General features: G+C 38.4%; 2 protein-coding genes across 4 annotated transcripts in view; both read left to right on the top strand.

The window, feature by feature from the left end:
- The first annotated feature begins 834 nt into the window (after positions 1-834).
- LOC128362272 (collagen alpha-1(XXIV) chain) lies at positions 835-6,341 on the top strand. The gene is made up of 10 exons (XM_053323013.1): positions 835-894; positions 2,293-2,346; positions 2,499-2,561; positions 3,120-3,173; positions 3,379-3,414; positions 4,422-4,457; positions 4,878-4,904; positions 5,584-5,649; positions 5,843-6,011; positions 6,184-6,341. Exons 1-10 carry the CDS (start codon positions 835-837, stop codon positions 6,339-6,341), a joined length of 723 nt encoding a protein of 240 aa, XP_053178988.1.
- Positions 6,342-12,331: 5,990 nt separating this feature from the next.
- The window catches only part of znhit6 (zinc finger HIT-type containing 6), a 33,525-nt gene continuing 22,614 nt past the window's right edge, over positions 12,332-23,242 (top strand). For 2 of the 3 annotated variants that reach the window (XM_053322798.1, XM_053322797.1), the window contains exons 1-5: positions 12,332-12,462; positions 13,285-13,350; positions 17,041-17,147; positions 17,366-17,451; positions 20,055-20,158. In XM_053322798.1, the coding sequence (XP_053178773.1) occupies positions 12,347-12,462; positions 13,285-13,350; positions 17,041-17,147; positions 17,366-17,451; positions 20,055-20,158 (479 nt within the window). In that variant the 5' untranslated portion in view covers positions 12,332-12,346. Of the gene's footprint in view, positions 12,463-13,284; positions 13,351-14,569; positions 14,693-17,040; positions 17,148-17,365; positions 17,452-20,054; positions 20,159-23,242 lie in introns of all 3 variants that reach the window. The other variant, XM_053322799.1, reaches the window with a different exon arrangement.

Below are 23,242 nucleotides of genomic sequence, written 5' to 3'. Positions count from 1 at the left end.
CACTCAATCTGTTATTCTAATATCACTTCCTCTCTTCTGCCTCGCCACACTGCTGATGGAGCAGGAAACCGCTGTGGTCTGTGGTGTGAAAAAGCAACTCAGGCAGTCAGGTTTATGGGTACACTTTAGGAACATGCTGTCAAGAAATATTATAACTAGGAGAGGCTGGCCGACTTTAGCACCATGGTTCACAGCAATGAGTATACAACGCTTTTAGAAATGTTTTTAGTTATATTGAAATATCGGATTTAAAGCATCGAAAATAACTGAATCAGTTTATCGATGGATATTATATATCATGGCTCTGCTAGCTGATTTTTTTATATCAATGGCCAACACATTCACACAGTGCACCTGTATCATATTCCCTTAAATGACTCTGACAAAGTTTTCATCATCAAGCAGATTAAATTAAAGCATCGGCTTTCCAAAATATATAGATTTATGGTTTGTTTCCCTTGTTTAAAGAACATTAATACTGGTTTTGCTAGGGTTTGATGTTGTTTCAATTTGACATTGACAAGATTTTACAGACACCAACTCTGTCCTTCATTCAGGGCCAGAGAGGCTTGCAGGGCAAGGAGGGACCTGCTGGACGTCCAGGTCCCAGGGGAGAGGTTGGACTTCCTGGACTGCTTGGAGAAATAGGACCACCTGGTCAGAAGGTGAAAACAGCAGCCATAAACATTGACCTGATGTACTCTAAATGGTTGCAGTGTATCTTTACAGAGCAGTATTCGGTGAAGAAACATTTTATGTTACTAATATTTTCCTTTGTTGGCTCAGGGGGAGCCAGGCCTGTCGGGAGACAGAGGACCATCAGGTGTCAAAGGCATGGTGGGGGCTACAGGTAACCAGGGCAGGAAAGGTGACCCAGGACCCAAAGGACAGCTAGTGAGTATATGCAGTTGTGGTGTCAAGCAGAAGTTCATCTTAAAGTATGGTTAAAGTTTATTTCCACAGCCTTATATCACTAATGACAATGTAATAGACATTATAGCATTTCTCCAGGTTATTTTGTAGGGATATTGTCACACGTTTGCAGTCTAGATTTGTTAGAAGCATTCATATATACAGTATTAATTAAACCATGCTATAACATCAAATTGACATGAAATAAGTAAAGTGAGTACAAAAGTCAGATAGAAGTGAACCATTCATTAGGGAACCCATTACACTGACAGCTGTCTATTGCAAGATATGTGACTTATGTAAAAAATCCTTTTGATGTGGAAAACCCGTTCATGCTCTTCTACTCTTTTTATTTACAACTCTGATTCTCAGACGCATACCTTATTCTTTCAAAATCAATCAAATGTGTCTTTCACACATAAAATATCTATTTGAAGTATTGACGTCATAATCGCGTGGCTTACTATGTTGCTCATTTGAAATGAATACCATCCCTTGGAATGTTTTTCTTATAAAAAGAGGATTTTATAAGCTTATATACATTCTTTAATACATCTCTAAATATAGCTTGAGGGGCTTAGGTAGCCAATCTGTGGTGGGGTTGAAAATGTGTGTGCTTAACACTTTTCCAGTCTGAGTGGAGTAACAAATTATTTGGGCAAGACCAGGAATGGAAACATTTCGCCTGGTAAGGCCAAGTTATGTAAGATCCTCACACTCTGGAGACCTGAAAAAAGGTGTTCCACTTTACTTATGTAACTCCTCAAAAAAGAAGAAAAAAAAGAAACAACATTCAATTCCTTGACCCCCCCCCCCCCCCCCTCCTCTGGTTATCTCCATTGATGCTTGAGAAACAGAGAGCAGACTGCAGCCCTTGGGTCAGATCCCTTTACACGTTTTAATGAACAGAATTGCTCGGCCAAAGCTGCAGGCCTGAAAGTGGATAGGTTTAGAGGATGTGGATGACTGGCTGTATAAACATAGTGGCTGCCACCCTGGACAACAGACGGCCCTTAGACACAGAATTGGGTGCAGACACCTAACCCCTATCAGTGTGTGTCTAGGAGGGTATGTGAATGCAGGTCTGGGCTGCTTAAGATCCAGACATAAAGTCTTGTGTGTGTGCCCTAGTTCTTTTAAAACAGACAAGGATTTTTAAAGACTTGCTGTGTTCTGCTGTGTCTGGAGCAGTTCTGTGATATAAAATGAGATGAAAAAAAAACACAAAAAGGGCTCTCACACATTTACTCACTCGTGCACTTTTTATGATGTGTTTGTCAAATGAAAACCAAATGTCCCTTTCTCAGTGTAAAAAAAAGAAAAAGAAAAAAAGGAAAAGCTCCTTGTTGGTAATAACGTGACTGTCTTCTCTGCTTACAGGGGCAATCTGGAGATCCGGGAATGGTTGGTTTGCAAGGCTTTCCAGGACCTAAGGTTAGATAATGTGTCACTAACCAAAGGGTAATCTGTTGCAGGGAAAACAGAAACCACGATAATACAGAACAGAAAAATGAAAAAAGTCCCAAAATATATTTTGTGTACACTGACATGTGTCGATTGACAAGATCTGTTTTTTCTTCTAACAGGGGCCAAATGGTGATTTTGGTTTGAAAGGTTTCCTTGGCCCAAAAGGCCCTATGGGTACTCTGGTAAGTTTATTAAAAATAGAAACCCAGAACTCTCTTCATGACTGGGAATCAAACCCCAAAACTTTACACAGTTTAATTCTACCCAGTTGTGTAACCAAGAGCTTATGAAGATATAAATGCAATGTAGCATACGTACACTTTTCACTGCAATTACCCAAGATATACCCCAAAGTCTTGTGGTATATATTCTAACCGTCCTCTCAGCCATCTTACAGTTGTGAAGTAAATACCAGACATCCCAACCTGCAAAGAGTCATTTCAGGGAGGTCTGTTCTGGGGAGAGGGGTTTGATTGGTCTAAGCAGAGCTATCAGGACGCTTTGCTCTCACACACGCTGCATTGATAGTCACACAAACACACACACGCGCAGACACTCTCTAGAGCGCACTCATGCTTGCTCGCTCCAGATTCCGGGAGATTGTATCTCATTTGCGGGCATCAGGGAGCCACTATCAATATGCGCTAGACTCCCAGAACTTCCAGGAGAGTTGGGATGTCTGAAATACTGAAATACAGACAGATCAGTTTATTCATCCTCAACCCTACTTGTTCTTTCAGGGATTCAACGGACCTGTAGGCCCTGAAGGAATGATGGGCCCAATGGGAAAACCTGTAGGTTTCTCTCTCTCTCTCTCTCTCTCTCTCTCTCTCTCTCTCTCTCTCTCTCTCTCTCTCTCTCTCTCTCTCTCTCTCTCTGTGTGTGTCTGTGTGTTATATAATAATTACATGATGAGAAGGCAATTATCACAAGACAAAGGTCAGTGAATTCATTATAATTCAGTATAATAATATCTGTGTTTACTTTTGTTTTTCACAGGGGCCAAAGGGTCCAACAGGAAGCAGTGGTGAAATGGTGAGATCTGATTCTGTAATCAAAAACTGAAAAGTCTGTCAAGATTATATCATATGATAATGATTTACAGTACATATGATTATAAGCTGATATACCGGGATTATATCATAATTATAGTCCACTGAAGTGTTAGACTTCATGTCAGCAAATTCCTCATTGAGAGAGCATTGCTTGGTCAGTTATCATGGCGCCACCTCAAAGATTGTCGGGGTAAGAGAGACCTACTGTAGATGACGAAGGCTGTGTTTAAAGATGCATGAATGCTAGCCGGTCTTCAGTGGTAGTTCTGTTTATATGGCTGTCCTAAGATGACATCAGATCACTATGGCTGAGTCATAGTGAAAGTAGCTGCTGCTCAGTGTCTCCTGGAGCTCGCTGTGAGGCCTTACAGTACTCGCAGACCCTCTTGTGTAAACACTGTTGAGGAAATGCCTTGTCAAAATGTTAGCATGGCAAGCCGCAGTGCCGTCCGCATATTCACTTTTTATCCCTTCTCCCACTCTGTAATGTAAACTGTAATGAGATTCTCAGTCAGCCTAAATCCCTCTGCAATTTACACTACCACACACATAAACAAGACTGTGTACAGAATGGATTCTTTATTCTAGCATTTTTCTCAGGCACTGGTCATGTAAAAAATGTGGATACATGTGGACATGAATTTTCTTAAACCACAGCAAAAGAAGTGAAGTCCAGATACCCTGGGTGGCTGCTCTTGAACAGTGTTATGTCCCCAGTCAGCCAGAGGGGGCAGTAGGTAACCACTATCTAACCCTAAATCCCAAAGCTGTTCTCTGCATCACAGAGAAGTTTAAAGGTAGACAATGAATTATGGTTTCATACCCCCCCCTCTGCTCACTTCCGTGGTCAAAAATATTGTAAGTTCCCCACTATTATGTGAGATACATGTGGAGTTTTTACATTGACGACTACAATGATGTCAATCTAATTTCTGAATAATTAAAAAAAAAAAAATTAACATGTTTTTACTATGTATCTCATTTCAGGGGCCCCAAGGACCTCAGGGAAGTCCAGGACCCAGTGTAAGTGATGGCCTCGGTATCACTTTTCAGCTCTATACTCTCTGTACTACACATATTTATAGTGAGAGTATTCTGGGATATTTCTAATGATTATTATAGATATTTTGTGTCATGCAAATTAGGAAATATTGGTCGGTATCAGGTCAGTTCACTCTCAATTCAGTCATTCTAATTCTGAAAAGAGAGAAAGTTGAATTGGTTTCTTATATCTGTTTTAAAAACGGAAAACCAAAAGACTGCTGTAGTCAAATTTACCTGGTCACCAGCCAGACAAGGCAGTTCTCTGGTAGTTCACTCAATGTTATTTCAGGGCTGTCTGACACAGATATGATTGACCAGAAAAGTAAAGTGACTTCAACCACAATGGGATAATTTTTCACCATGTTGCTCATTTAATCTTTTTCTCTCTTCCCACCTCAGGGACCCCCTGGTGCTCCAGGTCCATCAGTAAGTGCTTCATATCACTCATGTATTGATAAGAACCTGCCATAGGTCCTGCTTTTAGTATAATTTAAAGGAAGAGGGAATGGACCATAACATTAGAGGAAAAATTCTACTACTCTCTTTATGAATTATAATCTTCCATAATATACTTTAGATGATTTAGAGAATCTATTTCTCAAACAGTAGAACCATTTGCGTATTTGCTTAACTGTAAATGAGCCAACAAATCATCTGTTTAAGTGATATGATGTGGACAAAGAATCCAGGTCATTTGTGTTCAGTAGTATTGGCAAAGCTTTTGTGGTACTTTCATAAAAACCCTCCTCACATCTCTTATCTGTCGTAACTTCTGCATAATGTTTAGCTCTCATTATCAGAATGACTTTTATCTGTTGGAACAATTCTAAGAACCTAGGAAAAACAGCTATATCAGATACCTTTTATGTTAACACACATTATGCGATATCTGTAGTGTTTATGCTGAGTGGAATGTGTTATTCTTCCCCCTACTGAAGTCAGGAATTAAATGGTTTATTGAAGCAAGGCTTATTTTACAGCTTTTGTCTGGTATTAAAGTGTATTCTGATTCTTTACAGTTATCTCTATAAACTGGAGACGTATAAAACTGCAGTTTAATAATGAACAGGGTATTAAACTGAATGTGTTGATTTTGAATCCACAGAGGCAGATATATGATGACTCCACATTCTACAGTCTATCTGACTCTAACGCTGCCCTCAGGACAGAGGTAAAGCATTTAATACACTCAGTCAGTGGAGGGGTGATTGAATGGATGAACAGGTTGGCAGATGGATACACAGATGATTAAATTAATTTTGAAAACTGTGGTCTGCTTGTTAGCACTGTGACTGCAGTGACGTCACACAGTTTGAAAGTTGGCTGTGTTTCCTTCCTAACACTGGTGATCCATTCTTGATCAGAGTTTCCAGAACACTGAGATGAGCCTGCCAGACCAGAACTCTGAGATACTTAAGACTCTACGTTACCTGAGCAGTGTGATTGAGAGCATCAAATCACCTCTGGGCACAAGAGAGAACCCTGCTCGTGTCTGTAAAGATCTGCTGGACTGTCATCACAAGCCAAACGATGGTGAGAGGTTGACCAGATTGACTCGACACTGAACATGATGGCAGAACATTACATTTGTTTGTCACACAGCTTTTACCTTTAAGCATAGATGGATTGTTTCAATGTATCTTTGATAAAATAAGTGCCTTGATCACCCTGTCCTTTATCCACTGTTTTCTCTCGTGACTTCCAGATTGGTTCTGGGTTGATCCAAACCTAGGTTGTACTTCAGATGCCTTTGAGGTCTTCTGTAACTTCACTGCAGGGGGGCAGACCTGTTTACATCCACTGGCCACTAATAAGGTAACACTGGCCCTCTTTACACCTGGCTTTAACATGCATCTTGGGTGATCCGATCACAAATTGACAGCTCTAAGTACATAATTTCACATCTGGCATTACAACGTGTCCACATGCATGTTGAGTGACCACTTGTATCTCCCTTCCCCGTTCTATATGCAAAAAACAATGCAATTATTTTGTTTTTGAGTTTTCTTGTGGTACACAATTAAACCAAAACCAGAAAACAACAGATAGCTAGATAGATAGCTAGATAGATAGATAGATAGATAGATAGATAGATAGATAGATAGATAGATAGATAGATAGATAGATAGATAGATAGATAGATAGATGTAGCACAGGACAATTTGCGTTCAGACTGTTAAATAAATGTTACACACCTCCAAATGTGGTCTGAGCGATCAGATCAAAGTGTGTCTTTGGGTGTGTTCACACCTGCACTTAGAGCTGTTGTGATTGGATCAGATGTAAACAGGACCACCAAAGTGGTAAGAATATGCATATATAAACCATTAAGGTGCTTGACGAAGTAACAGGAGTTGTTACATAACTTGAAAAGGCAACAATACTCCATATTGTGCTCTGCTTTTATGTAGGAGACATTGTAGGAGGTTGTATCACAATCATATCTTATTATGGTTGTGATGACAGATTGATGATACGACTGTCTGTACTTTCCCCACACAGATGGTGTTTGGTGTAGGGAAAGTCCAAATGAAGTTTCTCCACTTACTAAGCACTGAGGCCAGCCACAGCATCACACTCCACTGCCTAAGTGATCCTCCCTATGACACCACAGACAGCTTCAGCTCCTCTGGCCCCATACCAAAAGCGAACACCAGGCTTAGGTTTCGTGGCTGGAACAAACAGATGTTTGAGAAAGACACACTACTTGAACCACATGTGCTACAAGATGAGTGCAAGGTAATGAGCAGGGGAGAGAACGGATTCAATAAATCCTTTTTTCTTTAAAACTACAGCATTTCAGTTATTCTGGTATTTGGGGGTAATCTTGGTCTTTTACCTTTCTGTGACCTTTCTTGGTGACTGTTGGATGTGATCATGAAGTGTTTTTCTCTGTATAGAAAACAAAAAGGGTTTATTTGTTTATATTTGGTTTACTATCTACCAGGTCTGACACTCATTTGTGCCATTTTGGTTGTGAAAATTCCATCTATTAATTGGTTTGGCTTGTACATACATAAAGAAGTGAAATCTACAGCACAAAATGAAGTTCAGTGAACAAAGCTTATTTGCAGACAGATCTACTACACATATACAATTGAAATACATATTGGGCTACATTTAAAGAGATTTCATTAGACTTTCCAAAGATAATCTGTAATAGTTATGAAATGTATTTTCCACATTTTTAACATACATCATTTAATTCACCCTTCTCTTTTTCCTCTTTCTTTGCCCATTCATTCCCTTTCAGATCCAAGATGGCAGCTGGCACCAGTCACGTTTCTTCTTCCATACTCAGGACAGTCGTCAGCTACCTATTGTAGAGATACAGGAATTTCCCACATCACAACCCAATAGTCAGCAACATATAGAAATTGGGCCGGTCTGCTTCCTCTGACACCAACATCAACGTCCTGTAACCCATTCACATAAACTACTAAAACATAAGGCTGTTACAAAAATGGCTGCCTACCAAAGAGAGACTTGCTGGAGTGGGTGCCCATAAGAGTTTGTCACGATGGAGCCCTGTGACAGGGCCCTGTGTGAGAAACAAATTCCCAATATCCAATTGAAGGCATGCCTACATGGAGCAGCTCATCTCTGTGGCCAAAAGAAAACAGTGTATACCAATATTTAATAAATACATTTGTAAAATATGTTTTGTTTGTTTAATTGTCAGACATATGGTGCTCAGGTTGAGTGTATATGGACCCATATTACTCCCTGGTCATAGAGTCGGGCCTCACTACGCAGCAGCCTATCCAAACCACAAAACTCACACCTCCCTCTTACCCAAAACACACCCAGGCCATCCAAAGCAGGGGCCTAAAGCGAAGGAGCGTGCCAGGTCCCTAACTAAAGGTTTATATGAGTGCAATAGCATGTGGATAATGTGTGCCTGATTTAAATATTTTCAATTTTCAATCAAAGGCTTTATTTTACATTGTTTTCATGATATTTTTGTCTTTAACTACACCTAGTCGGACCTGTTCATCTTGACGGATGGTGCTCTACCTCTACCTGCTCATTTGCTTTCTAGGATAGTTGCTAATGTCAAGTTAGTCTTTTTTGCCTTTGTGTTGTATGTACCGGTTACATCCAGATTTGTTATGTTGTATAAGTACTTATTTTGATTAGGTCATTTCTAATTTATGAACCATTTTTTGATACACTACATATTTTTTGTAGCGTTTCCTTCTATGTGGTAGGTTCCTCAGGTGAAACCTATCATTGGTGCTGCAACAAAGAATGAGTCATCAGTGAGTTTTTCCAATTTCCTGTGTATATATTGACAGCATACTGTATGTTTATTTATATCCTTCTTGTTTTATTGCTCACATTACTGTACCACAGTAAGTTATACTCTCAGAGAACTCTTTGGTCATCCACAACTCAGTCTAAAGAAGTATTTATGTTTAAAAACTTTGTTTGTGTGTTCACGCCTGCAACTTTGTTTATCATACTGTTATTTCAGCTCATTCAGTGGTGGTTAAGCAGACTGGCAGCTACCGTAGGCCAGAGTCAGAATACTTTGAAACACAGTAATCATATTCTTAAGTTATATTACCTTGGACAAAGTGTAATTATATAAATGTGTGGAGGCTGTTGTATGCAAATGTGTAAATAATAAATATGTTGACAAACAAATAAATGAAACATTTTATCCACAAATGGTTTGATACTTTTTTGATGAAAGGAAAAACTTGACATTAAATGGTAGGTGGGGATGAAAATATTTTTGAAAGTGAAATGTAACAGAAGGATCTTGTGATAAGATCGTGAATCCCTGGACCTGGATTCCACCTACAAAAATCTGGAAAGTGAAAAGCATGTACCCCTCCCTGATTACCACCACTAAGGTGCCTTTGAGCAAGGAGCTCAACCACAGAGTATTGTTCTAAGGAGGGTGTGGGGAATGGAAGTTGAGGTGTGAGTGAAACGAGGAAAATATCTCAACCTGGATGCTGAGTGAGCTTGTGCCAACCTGTCTACCACAGGCCCCTTATTTAAACCGTAGTAACACAAGTATTGCAAAATGTTTTCAGTTTCATGTTTCAGTTCTCAAGTACAATTATATGGAAACAAACTGCTAAACATATTAAGTGCTCATATGTGCACATAAGAAATCAATCTGCTATTTCCCACCACCAAAATAAAATCATGCTGTGCGAGCATACATAACTGGTGTGGTTTCAATTCCAAACAGTTTCTATATTTAAATCATCAGGTATTATAAACCATAAATTGTATAGAGTAGACTTTGCTGCAGGAACATGATCATAAAAACAATCTGCCTCTGGGCACAGATTGAGGATTTGTAGTTTGTATACTATAAAACGTATTCACTGACTGTGATAAATATGCAAGCTCTTCATTTGTGTGGTCCAACTTTATTGTCCTTTAGTTTTATAAAAGTTTCCTGGAAGTTTTCTGATTAGTTTGTAATTTGCAGGTATTTAACAGCCTTGGAGGAGTCATGAGAATTCATTCTTCTTCTTTGTGGACTTGCAGAAGGCTTATTACAATGTTTCTCAGGGCACCTTGCAGGCAGTGCTATGGGAGTATGGCATACTGGGACCATTGCCGAGGGCCTTTTAGCCCCTATATATATGTGTGAGTTTTGACCACATTCTCAGAAGTAAGTCAGATTCATTCTCAGTGGGCATTGGGCTACACCAGGGTTGTCTCTCGTCACCAATTCTATTTGTGATTTTTTTTTTTTTTTTTTTTACAGGATCTCAAGACGTAGCCAGGACGAGGAGAGTGTCCGGTTTGGGGACCTTAGGAGTACTTCTCTGTTTCTTGCAGATGATGTGGTTCTGTTGGCTTCAACAAACTGTGACCTCCAGCAGGCACTGGGATGGTCTGCATGTGAAGTGGCCAGGATTAGAGTCAGCACTTCCAAATCTGAGGCCATGGTGCTCTGCTGGACAAAGGTTGAGTGCTTGCTCTTGGCTGGGAGTGTTCACAAGTGAGATGAGATCACAGACACAAGCGGCCGAATTGAGTTTCCTCCCAAGAGCGTCTGGACTCAGCCTTAGACATTGGCTGAGGGGCTCAGACATCTGGGTGGAGCTTGGAATAGATCTGCTTGTCCTTTGCATGGAAAGGAGGCTGCTTAGATGGTTTTGGCAGCTAGTTAAGATGCCTCTCTCTGGAGGTGTTCCAAGCATGTCCAACTATCTCTCCTGGCCCTTGAATGCCTTGGAAGGAGCTAGGGGACATTGTCTGGGTTTCCTTAGACAGTCTGATATGTGTGAAACTACATATTAGCATATTAAGTTGTTTCTTAAAAATACTATAATATAATGAGCACATTTCATATACTACCAAATGACCCAAGTCTTCAAAGAAATATACTAAGAATGAACAGTTACACAGCAGCTGCTTCTAGAAAACTTCTTTAAAGACCCAACTATGCTAATCTACCATTTGACACACGAAACTACACACTGAAAGCAAAATATTTTCTGTCAGAAAGAATGGTCAGGAGTCTCATTTATTGAGTTTTGTGAATATCTATATATAAACCCAAATATAATTACCTAAACCACATTGACACTTTTCTTAAAATGTGTACCACATTGCACCACCCTCTCTGGAAAATGAGCATTAAAAGTTATTGTTAAATAGCTGCAAAAAGGAGAGTTTTATACAATTAAGGGACATGTAAAATAAAGTGTTACCTAATTTCCCAAGCCCCATGAAAATAGTGAGTTTATATGGTATTAATATTTACCCATATCCCTAGCACAACCTTCAAACATCTGCCCATTCTCCCTGTGCCCATCAATTCTGTGCTGCTTGTTCTCACGTATTCAGATCCTCTACTTACTGTAAGTAAAAGTACCAATACAGCAATGTAAAATACTACATTACAAGTACAAGTCCTGCATTAAAAGAGAGCATAAGCAGTAGCAGCAACATGTGCTTCAAGTATTGCAGTAAAAGTAGTGGTTTGGTCCCTTTGACTGATATATTATAGGCTACATGACTTCATTAGATTATTAATACTGAAGCATCAGTGAGTAAGAAGAATATTACTGATGGATCAGCTGCTGGAAGTGGAGCTATACAGTTAGCTACTTTAGTCCAGTGGTTCCCAACCTAGGGGTCAGGCCCCTCCAAAGGGTTACTAGATAAATCTGATGGGTCATGAGATTATTAATGTGAGAGGAAAGAAGAAAAAACAAAGTTCTGAGACACAAATCTGTTTCCAGTTTTTGGAATTTCTCTCTAATCTTTGATTTTATCATTTGAACATTCATTGAAATTAAACCATGTGAGAAGTTTTTAGGGGAAAGTCACTAGATTTGGTGGAGTTTTAACAACACACGGACATCTGAAATGTGATCCCGACCATACACACTGCTTATGTAAAATGTCAAAAGCCATAAAGGCTGGAAACCACTTGTTTCATATTTAACAATGTGTTGTACTTTAAAAGCTTGTTATATTATTCATTGTGTCAAATCCTTATGTGAAAAGTAAAGCTGTCAAATAGAAAGTAGACTAATATTTCCCTCTGAAATGTGGTGGAGTGGAAGTTTAAGGTAGCACTGAATGGAAAGTAAAAGTAATCCACAAGTGTACAGCACACAGCACTTTAGTAAATGAAGTCTACTTAGTTAACCTACTTTCCGCCACTGGCTGTTTTTTTTCAGTCACTTCTCAATATTTCCTTGGCCGTCACCGGAAGACGTTGCAGTTCTTCTCTACCCACACCAGGAGGCACTAACGAGTAGCCTTCAAACCGGATCTTGTGTCCACGTGTTGCCGGCGGAAGTAGGTTTGTTTTGATGCAGACTTCTTGAACTGCTGTGTGTCCAACGTGTGGCCACATTTTCCACGTTTTCCGTTTTTAAATGTGCTCTGCAATTTCACCAACAACGGGCGTCATGTCAAATGCGGAGAGTCAAGAGGACAACAGCGGTAAAGAGGAAGAGTCGAGAGGGAAGAAAAGGAAGATTTCTCTGTCCAAGTAAGTGTTTAAATGGAGAGGGAAATTGTGAAACAAGTAGCAGCAAATGGGAGACGTCAGTAACTAAACTGACAGCTAACGTCAGGTAACACCGCCGCTGTTTCGGCTTAAAGAGTGAACAGAGTTGACTTTATTTTTAAATTATTGAATTGAATTGAATTGTCTTTATTGTCATTGCATTGAGGTCAATACAACGAAATTTAAAACAGCTCCATCCTCGGTCATCACTCACACACAAATCTCACACTTTAATAAAAGAAAAATAGATAAAACACATACACATACATACACACATACCCATGCACACATACATAAAAACTCATTGGTAATTATACATTATTTCTTGTATTGTGGAGAACAAAAAGTAGCCTGTAGCTTGGCGGTGCAATCTTGGGATTCAATAGTTATCATCAATCGGAAAGACGCTCATAATCAGCCAGTCAATTTATATACATTGTCAAATTCCTCCATAAAACGCTTAATTTAAGATAATTTAGGGCTTTGAGGAGGACACCCACCTGTTCTGCCGTCACTCGTCAAACCGAAACACCTCCCCTAAACTCTCAAGCTCCTCTATCTTTTACTCAATACCTTGCTCCTGTATCTCTAGTTTTTATGAGGTGTCACCCTAAAAAAAAAAAAAATCTGAATGAATAAAGATTAAAAGAAATAATATTTCATACATATTGGTTCATGTGTTCCTGTAAAGTTAACTTTTATTTAGGTGGGTTAGGGTTAGGGTTAGCCTACAGTTTTTTCTCAGTGTTGCATCTGAATTTTTCCACAGTTTTGCACCTTGTTGACATTTTCTCTGTTCAACAGCTGTAGTGTGTGTGGATCAGAGGAAGCCAAGTACAGATGTCCCGCCTGTCTCACACATTCATGCAGGTAAGATTATTGACTAAAGTAAAGCATTTATTTGATCTGAAAAGAGCAGCAGTGGTTCCCAACATGGGGAGTTGGGTGTGCCCAAAAAGGCTCCTAAACAAATACAGTAAATTATATAAGAAAGACAAAAGATTAACCTCCACATTGTTATTTTAATTTTTTCCTGACCCTCTGTTGTGCTTTATCTTGTGATATATTGGACGCTTTCTCCTCTTTAGGCCTCTAAATATTTAAGTGAAACACTTGATTTATACTGACCCTAACTGATTTACACACTAAAGGCAATAACATTTAAGTGGCCATTACTTCATTTTAAGGAGTCACAAGCTCTGTACAGAATTTATATAGCTTATTATGTCACTTTCTTAATGGTACACAGGCCTGAATCAGTATGTTTAAATCCCATAATGTCATCTAGATAATGAAGCACTTTTATTGCAGAGTAACAGCAAGTGACAAAGTGGTGATATTTTCTGGAAAGTTCATTGAACTGACCCTTTTAGGGTAGAGACTTTTTTCGCACCCATGGAGCTGCCCATATCCTTTATATTATTTTGTTGAAATCTTCATATTAAAGATCAGAAATGCCAAATTACAATGAAAGGACAGTGTTGTAAGAGTATGTTGATCTGTTGCATAGGTTATAGGAAAGTTGAAGAAAATCTGACTTGGATACTCCATGCCTGGGCCAATGGTTTATTAAACTCTGTTAGAGCTACCACTAATAATGATTTTCATTATATATTAATCTGCTTTAAAAAAACCAAAATAAAAACATCTTCTGACTGTAACACCAAGATAGATCCAATTAACTCTCCCCCTTATATATTACATATGATGGTTATGGCCAGGTATTGATTTGAAATCATGATCTTTTTGTTCCCCAAAAGTAAAACATGATTAAACTTGGCTAAACGATCTACAGTCAAACTTGAAGTTGAAGAAAAGATGTCTCAAGTTATTATTGTGTAAGAGTTTAACACTCAAAAACAAAATAATCCATTGACAATAGTCTGGCAACATGAGCAGAACGCAAGCAAACAGTCCCACAGCTGTCATCACATTGTGACTCAAATATGTAACATTGATTTTTTATAATGGTCCAACTGAGACCTGCTTTCTTAAACCCATAGATGTTCTTACTTTGGCAGAACATGTTGTGTTTTTGCAGGAGCTTGTTGCTCATAGTAAGAAGCTGATTGAGAAAATATGCTTTCAGGGACCTCGAGTTATGTAACCCGTGAGCTGAGGGGACAATGGGATTGGTATTGTTAAAAGATGTGGCCTGTGTGTATGCAGTGAGGAATGACCGTAAAGCAGGGAGAGTCCAGACAGATTTAAGGTACATGATAGATCTGACAGTCTTCTGTCATATTGAGTACTCCTGGACTTGTCTACAGGTTTTTACATTTTTGTAACTGAGTCAAAGTGAACACAAGGAGCACAGATACATTCAGTGTCATTTCCACTTTAACAATCTGCACTTGCTCTCTTTTTCCATGACCTTGGAGGATAATATGGTAGTCCGCAGCACTATTGCGTTCAGATTTTCCCCGAAATGAAAGAAAAGAGCCAAAACCCTCTATCATGTCAGCTAAAAACACTTGTTTATGTTGTTAAACCTTCAGTGAGATCACATGAATAAAAATTTTTTTTCCCTTTTACTTTCATTTGATCTTCTGTTATATCTCTATGATGAGATCATGTAATTTCATACAACATAGAAGCTGTATTCCATCTGTGTCTGGTATTGATAATAAAAAACCAAAGGAATAGTTCTTCTTTTTTCTGATCAAAAAACAATAATCACTAAAGAATTATGCAACGTTAGTTATAAAAAAGTCTCTTCTGCCTTTGCCTGCGGTAATATAATATTTACGATTGACTTGTGGCCATGTATTTGTTTTTACTGACTATTTATTTTGATTCATGGCCGGGAACATCATGCCACAGTTAATAGCAACGGTCCGTGGCCTATTCCTCGAATTCTGTGGATGTGGAAACATTTACAACTTAACCTTCAAGTACTTAATGGCATGTTGAAGGTCATATTTGAATTTGTCGTTAAGATTTATCAGCGGGCACTAGAGAATGTCCCTCCCCGTCTCTCATGGTTGCCTGTTGTTTTGGGCATCATTCAGCATTCCTTTTGCATAGTTTCAACAGATACAGTCTTTCAATCTGACTTTGGCCAAATACCTGTCTCTCAGCAAGTGTCTGAAATTGTGTCTTTACATGCTGGGATTTATTTCATTTAGTAAGATCTTCATGAAAGTCTTCTCACAAGCATTTTGAATAATCATATTAGTTTTGGTAATATGCATTTCAGTCCCAGATACTTCACTTACTGTGTAATACTACTGTGTGAAAATACTTCTTCCAAAATAAGAGTCCTGCATTCAAAATCCTATTTAATTAAAAGACATCAGTTTAAGCAAAATGTACTTGAAAGTATTAAAAGCAAAAGCATTGATTGTGACACAGAATGGCTCCTTTTAATTCTTGTGTTATTTAGATCTGAAATGAGTTGATTAACATAATATTAATCGACAACTATTTAAGATAATTGATACGTTGATAATGTTATTTAAGCCATGCTAGAGATGGCAGTCTGTGTCGGTTTACCACTTTGGTCCCAAATGAAAAAAGTTCTCTCAGGATGAATCCCAAAGACTTGATCCTCAAATTGTTCCTGTATGGCACATATAATGTTAACATTTTTGGGTTTTATAGAATCATCACGACTATTTAATATAGTCCTGTGAATCTTGGTAAAGACATTTTTGTTCCTCAGAGGATAAATTGTAAGAACTTTGATCCCGAACCTTTTAATCTGCTGCCATCATCCAATCAAATTTTAAAATTGTCGAATACTTTGGTTTGCGACTGAATATCTGGAAAACTGGTGATGTATCCATCAGCCTCAATATTGAACTTTGTGATTAGTATAATTAGCAAACATTATCATGCTAGTGTACTAAACAAAGATTGTGAGCATGGTAAACATTATACCTGCTAAACATCAACATGCTAGCATTGTCAATGTAAATGCTAATGGTAAATGGGCTGTACTTATATAGCGCTTTTCAAAGCATTTTACATTACATCTCTATTGATGTTAGCATTTAGCTCAAGTACCATTGTGCCCTCAGCACAGCCTCAAAGAGATGCAGACTCTCGAGTCTTGTTAAATGCCAGTGTAAGCTTCAAAGGCCAACTACTGTGCGCAACCTCCATTTAAAGTGAATTGAACTTGCTGCATAGCTGTGCACCTATTAGCATAGTGAAGGTAGGAGAGTTTCAGCTGGTAGTGAGTGAAAAGTGGAGCACAAATGCTCTCAGCTTCTTATGATTCTATCTTTACTGTCTGGGCCAGTTGCCCGTGGCGAAAGTCAGCATAATCATGAATCAGGAAAAAATCGGTTTGTTTTCTTTTCTTCGGTTTCTTTCCTCGCACACAGATATTGAAAATCACTCTGGAATGATGAAACCACTTTATATAACAAGAGAAAACCTAGTAGTGTTTGTCCACCTGCAGTACAAGTTATTTGTTTAAATTAGTCAGGGGTTTTTGCACTGTTGTCAGTCTGAGTTCAGCAGACAAACTGTCCTTTAGATAATAGATCTTAGATAACAAATGTGAAAGAATTGGAGCCCTACTTTAAAAATCTCTCTTTCTTTGTTCTTTAGCTTGCTGTGTGTGAAGAAACACAAGGGTGAATCAGGATGCAGTGGAGTAAGGAATAAAACGGCCTTCGTGACTCTCTCACTGTTTGATGAAATGACACTTCTCAATGGTGAGCATCTCCTATACAACCATCTGACCACATTAGACAACATTAACATCAAAAATAATTATTATGAAACATTGTTTTGCATAATGTGGGTAGATATTTTTCTCTTGGATGGCAGCAGGTGTGCATGTTTTAAGCATAAGATTCAGTTCATGCAATTCATTTCAGGGTTGTTGGATTAAGAAAAACACACTTATTTATTATTTATTCCTTACCTGTAGACTACAGGTTTCTGGAGGATACAGGGAGGTTTGCTGATGGTGCCAACAGAGACAATCTCATCCGGACTCCCCGCTCTACTTTAAAAGTAAGCTTGATTTATTGATGAACTTATCTCCCATGACTCATGTACTATACATCAGATGGCGGAAAAAAGCTCGGAGTAGATTATGCTGGAGCCAGAGTACCTCTTAAATTGATCAGAGTGTGAATTAACATAGCAGTATACTAGGAAAAAACTAAATCAGCCTCCTCAGGATGAATTATAATAACTCTGGTGATTCCTTAACTTTTCATCCAGCGCCGTCATCAGATCAGACTGTTAATTCATCCAGATTTCTGTTTATTACCAAATACAGTTGTATTTTGTGTTTTAGCGCCAATTAACAAATGTGCTTACATGCTAAGACAGTGAACATGATTAACATTATACTTACTTAACATCAGCATGTTAGTATTGGCAGGTGCGTATGTTAACATTTAGCTCAAAGCCACCACTCTTCCCAAGTATCTAAGTAGCCCGGCTGGAGACTCTTGCTTAATTGGTAAATCTTATTAAAGAAAAACAAGGCAAAAAAGCTGTTTTTTATGATCTAGATACATCCAATATATCTGGATGTACTATTAAATTTCACACTCCATTTGGGAAGGGCATTCTAAAGTTATTGTCTCATTTTGTTCAAATAATAACACATGTATGTTCTTGATACGGAGAAGAATTGTTTTGGTATTTAATGACTGAAACCAGATGCTGCTGTCTGCGGTGTTGTCACTACTGCTCATGTGTTAGCTGTGAAAAGGGCAGCGCTTCATAACCGTTCAGGCAGTTCAGCAAAGACTGTTCTCCTGAGTGTTGAAAAATGATCTTGGCATAAAAAAGATGGTTAAATTGAAAGTTTATACAAGGTAAAATTTGGAAGCTTCTGGGTACTGAAAGCACTGTTGAAATGTATCACAAACCAAATCATTTTTTATCCAAAGCAGGAACAGACTGATCCCAAATACTGACCACGTTATCTAAAGAGAGGTGTGTTAAGCCAGCGCCTCAACTGACACAGTTTATTAGGATTACTTTTCAGAAATGATGCAGCAAATAGGTTTGATTTATTTATTTATTTGAACCCCGAGATGCTTTTGGGAATGGCTTTTGGTAAAGTGCAGCATTATTACTTGCATTTATAACAAATATATGTAGAAAAAGAGTTTGTACCTCCTTGAAGTCACAAGAAGTAAACAATAATTAAGTACATTTATTATCATAAAAACTTAATAATAGTAGAAAGCAACAACAAATGTTTTTCTCTGTGCTTTTATTGCTTCACTGGTCGTTATGCAATGCTTACTGCAGTCACTCCAAACCACAGACACTGATTTATGTAATATCCAGTGTCCCCGCCAGCTTTCACCTGTATTGTTACCACAACACAAGACAAGTAATATTTGATCGTTTGGATTAATACATTATCTTTTTATGGGATTTTTAGAGGATGTGATTGCTGCAGCGTCACAAATCAATCAAAATAATGAGGCTTATTCTCAGCGAGAGATAAAGGCTTGGCACATGATGAACTTTTGGGATTTGGGCCTCCTCCAGAACATTTGCAAGTGCTGTGATCTGTTATTAGCCTTGTGTAGCCCTACCTTTTTTAATAAATCTCTTTTAATGTCTCTCACTACCTGCCAATATGAAGTCATGAAAGAGCTGCATGGGCGCCAAAAAGGAAAGGCCTGTCCTTTCAAATTTAGATGAGGGAAGTAAGGAGGAGTTCAGGTCATCTTCGGTTTAATTGTTAATGAAACTTGCACGGTCAGATTTATTGACGCAGAACAGATGTTTGGTATTTAGACTTATTTATTCTTGCAGGAGATGTGTCCCCCCCCCCATACCCCCAACTGGCTTTTCCACTGAGCTGAAATGTCAGTCGGTCTGTGGTCCCAACAAATCTGTTCGGGCTCGAGAGTAGAAGCTTGCTGTTACATCCTGTTTCACCGAACAGTTGTTTTGTCTGGAGCAGCCTGCTGTGAAATCTTTATTAATGTCTTTAACTGTTGCGTTATTCAGTTTGGCTGTGTGAATCTTGTTGATGTGTGTGGGGGTTTTTTTTTGCTTCTATAGAAACTATTTACTATACTTGTAGTATTTCTCTGTGATGATACTGTACACAGAAAATGCTGTTGCTGTGTCCTAATTCCATACTACAAACTAATTGCCTGCAGTATACACTATATATTAATTATGATACTGGATTTGCACTTTGCATACAAAAAAAAAGTCAACATACTTTAAGAGGAAATTATGTAACATGTACTATTGGATGTCAACCAAACTATGTCTTTGGAATTACAAATTAAACTTGACAAAGACAAATAAAATGCTTTTCCAAAGACTTCATACTTATTTTTTTGTTTTCCAGCACCTGCAACCTATTTAAATATTTTGTTGCTATGAACTGCTTCTTTCTCTCTGTGCCTTGCGTTGTGATGCGACAGTGTCCATCAACAGCACTAAAGTGTTTTTTTTATGCATGCTGACTGTTTTAAGTATAGTTACTTAGTTTTTTTCACATTTTATTGTGAACACATAACATACTCAAAACCTACTTCAAATTAGCATGTAATATGGAAAAAGGGACACAGCTTTAGTTAATATTGTACAGAATATATCATATCTTTATTTTTTCTGTTGTTCAGACCAAGAAGCTGGCAGCCAGTGCCAGGAAAATGAACATCACGTTAAGGTTCCTCCCCATCACCTTCACTAAAAGCAAGGAAAACTCCACCTTCTTCTTTACAAAGTAAGTACAATCACAACACATTCAGACTGTAGACAGAATAATTACAAACACAGGACTGGAACTGTTATACTAGTTGTGTCATCCTCTGCTGAGTAATCTCAATAAAGTTCAAATCAGCATTCATAATGTTGGACTCTAATCGTTCTAATTATTTTTTTTGGTTAGTGGCGGAGTCCATCATTTCTGTGCTTGATTGAAATTGCCTTCCCAAGCAACCTGTAAACCATAAGCTACACTTAAATAAAAATAGAGTTAAACCATTAGAGTAAATTCTCAGTGTATTATATCCTCCAGCCATTCATCGATAGACTTTTGTTTCATTTTCATGCATTAGAGATCAAACATAAAGATGACAGGATGATTGAAAAATCTAGACAATAGCCAAAGCCTTTATGCACATGAGAAAGACCGCAAAACAGTCTTTTTTTTTTTTTTTTTGGTCATTGCCAAGTTGAGATAATTGATTGTGTTGAATTATAGTTTGTTTTTGTTTTTTTTTTTTTTTTAAAAGATGTATTTTTGGGCTCCTTTATTTTGGTCAGTATCTGGCAGAGAGGCTGACAGGAAACGGAGAGAGAGAGAGAGGGGAATGACTTGCAGCATAGGTCCCTGGTCGGATTCAAACCAGGGACACTGTGATTATGTGGCATACGCTCTAACCACTCGACAACCGTAGAACAAAAAAAACCAAAACAAATCCTAACAAAATAATGATCTTACACAGGTGCTACAGTATCACTGAAAATACAGAGCACAAACATAAGAAATACAACAGTACAGGTGTTTGGAGTTCCATCAGAGCAACACCACTACAGGTATTATCCAAACATCGTGTGACTGTTTATGACACGCTCAGTCACCGTCAAAGACAACACTTCATGGTTCTCTGGTGAAGTCTGCAGCCAAATGAGCTTCTGATTAGTGCTGTTAAACTTTGCCACAGGATGGCACTCTTGTTAAGCCCTAACAGCAGTTTGTATCTCATGCTGGCTCCTCCCTAGTTATCTCCTGGCTCTGCATGGTGATGAAACATGGATATCTACCTGTGTATTTGAAATGTGAGAGAGATAAGTTATCTGAATTATCTGAGGTATTGGTGATATCAGTAGAACACTCTTTTACAGACTGAGTGAATTGAGGGTAGAGAAATTCTCAAGGGAGATGTGGCCAGTTTCACATAGAGAGTTCAGCATTGCTACTCTTTAAAAAACAGCCCTGTAGTAGCACTGATGTACAGCAGGGTATCCTCCACACTGGAAAGTTGTAGCCATTCTGTTGGCTCTCGTCAGTTCAATATTTGTCTTGTCGTCAGTGTTCCAAAACACAAGACACATCCACACACAAGGGTACAAATACTACACATGCACTTTCTCTGCTGAGCATGTAAGTGCAATAAACATAAATTATGTTGCATCTATGATCCAGGTAAGCTATCACTGGGTAGTTATAGTGCTTCTCTTCCATTATGATATTAATCAAGTTAAACTTATAATCTTAAGATTTTCATAAAACGAAACTCCAATTTTCATAGTATTTATGGTCTTTATTCTCTTCCAGCAATAGTTATTATATATAGCTATATCCACATTCATTACATCATTATATATTTTGTATCAGTCTACGCTGGATTGAAACTGCCTTCACATGCAAACCGTAAACTTCTTTTACTGTGTTTGTAACGAGGCTGAATTCTTCACATTTACATTGACAATGTATTACACCTTCCAGCCATTCATTAATAGACTCTTATGTAAATGAATGCATAGTAAACAGGCCATTTACTATCATGAGGTAGGTCTAGAGTATAATCAGTCGATCTATCCTTTCCAAACTTGGGTATCCTAGGGCAAATAGATAAATAGACTCAAGTAATAGCATGCTCTGTACCACTAGACAAGGTTGGTGGGTCTCATCAAGTCAATTTTTGTCAAGTCAATTTTATTTGTACATCCCAATATCACAGTCACAAATTTGCCTCAGGGGGCTTTTAATCACCACCCTGTTGTGAGAAGGTCACCGTTCTGCTTTGGCTAAGCTGCTAACCTCCATCTGCATTATGTTAAGGGAGCTAATGTCACCATTAATGAGATCCTTGACATTTTGACATTCATACATGTAAGTAGTTTTCTAATGTGTTGGTGTTGGTGCTAAGGTGTTGTTGGCTCAGGTAAGTACTGATGTTAAGGAAATGTGAAACATCTTCCAATAAGCATTGTCTTGTGGGACGTTAGCTTAACTGAGGGGAAAAAAAGAGAAAACAGAAAAAGACAACTTCTGGACAGTGAAGAAACTTTGGAAAATGGTGACAAAGCATTTTTATGATTCATGTATTAGATTACACTTAACACACATCATTTGAAAGGCATGCATTGTTATCTAACCTGTCCCTAGTGGGACCCAAGTTATTTAAGTGTCGTCAACATGCAGACTTGTAAATTAGAGACTGAACTCTATTACCTCTTTAAGACCCCGAAGTTGTGGGTACCGTAATTCTTTCGCAGGGGCACTTTTCCAATTTACCCAATTCAACTGGTGGTCTTGTCATGTCTGGCATCTCTTTTCCCACTTGGACAACCTTCTGTCACTCATTTTCCCCTTTCTTTTGAGGCTGAGCCCTGCCACTCTAATCCCTCAGTGGAAGAATAGAGGGGAAGAGGGGAAAATGGTTATTGAACTGCATATTAAAGTTTTACAAGTCTGAAATGCCCAGGGACAACATTAGGTGCCAATCAGGATTGCCACTAAAAGAATCCTTTGTCAGTCCCTCCAGCTGGCTTTACGTTGTTACTTTCCCTCTCACCACCCTCTTTTCCATCCTTAAAGTCTACCACTCTGTCATGTCTATCTGTGATGTTTTGCAGGCAGTGAGTTAAATGTGCATGTCACATCTCAGGGTTAGGCAACATTATGTCAGGTTGTAGTAGCAGACTCTGCCCACCCTCCAACCCAATGCATTTCCAACCCAACACTTTGTGAAATGGTGATGCTTACAAGGTTTTTGTAGGATGAGACTAGTGTACCTTTTAAGTTTTAGTTATTTCATACATGTTTGACACCTGGGAAATGTGCTAAATCCCCACAGCA

The sequence above is a fragment of the Scomber japonicus genome, chromosome 7 (genome assembly GCF_027409825.1).
Source record: "Scomber japonicus isolate fScoJap1 chromosome 7, fScoJap1.pri, whole genome shotgun sequence".
Lineage (NCBI taxonomy): Eukaryota > Metazoa > Chordata > Actinopteri > Scombriformes > Scombridae > Scomber > Scomber japonicus.
The sequence above is the reverse complement of the archived record's forward strand: the minus strand, read 5'-3'. Positions and strand labels throughout refer to the sequence as shown.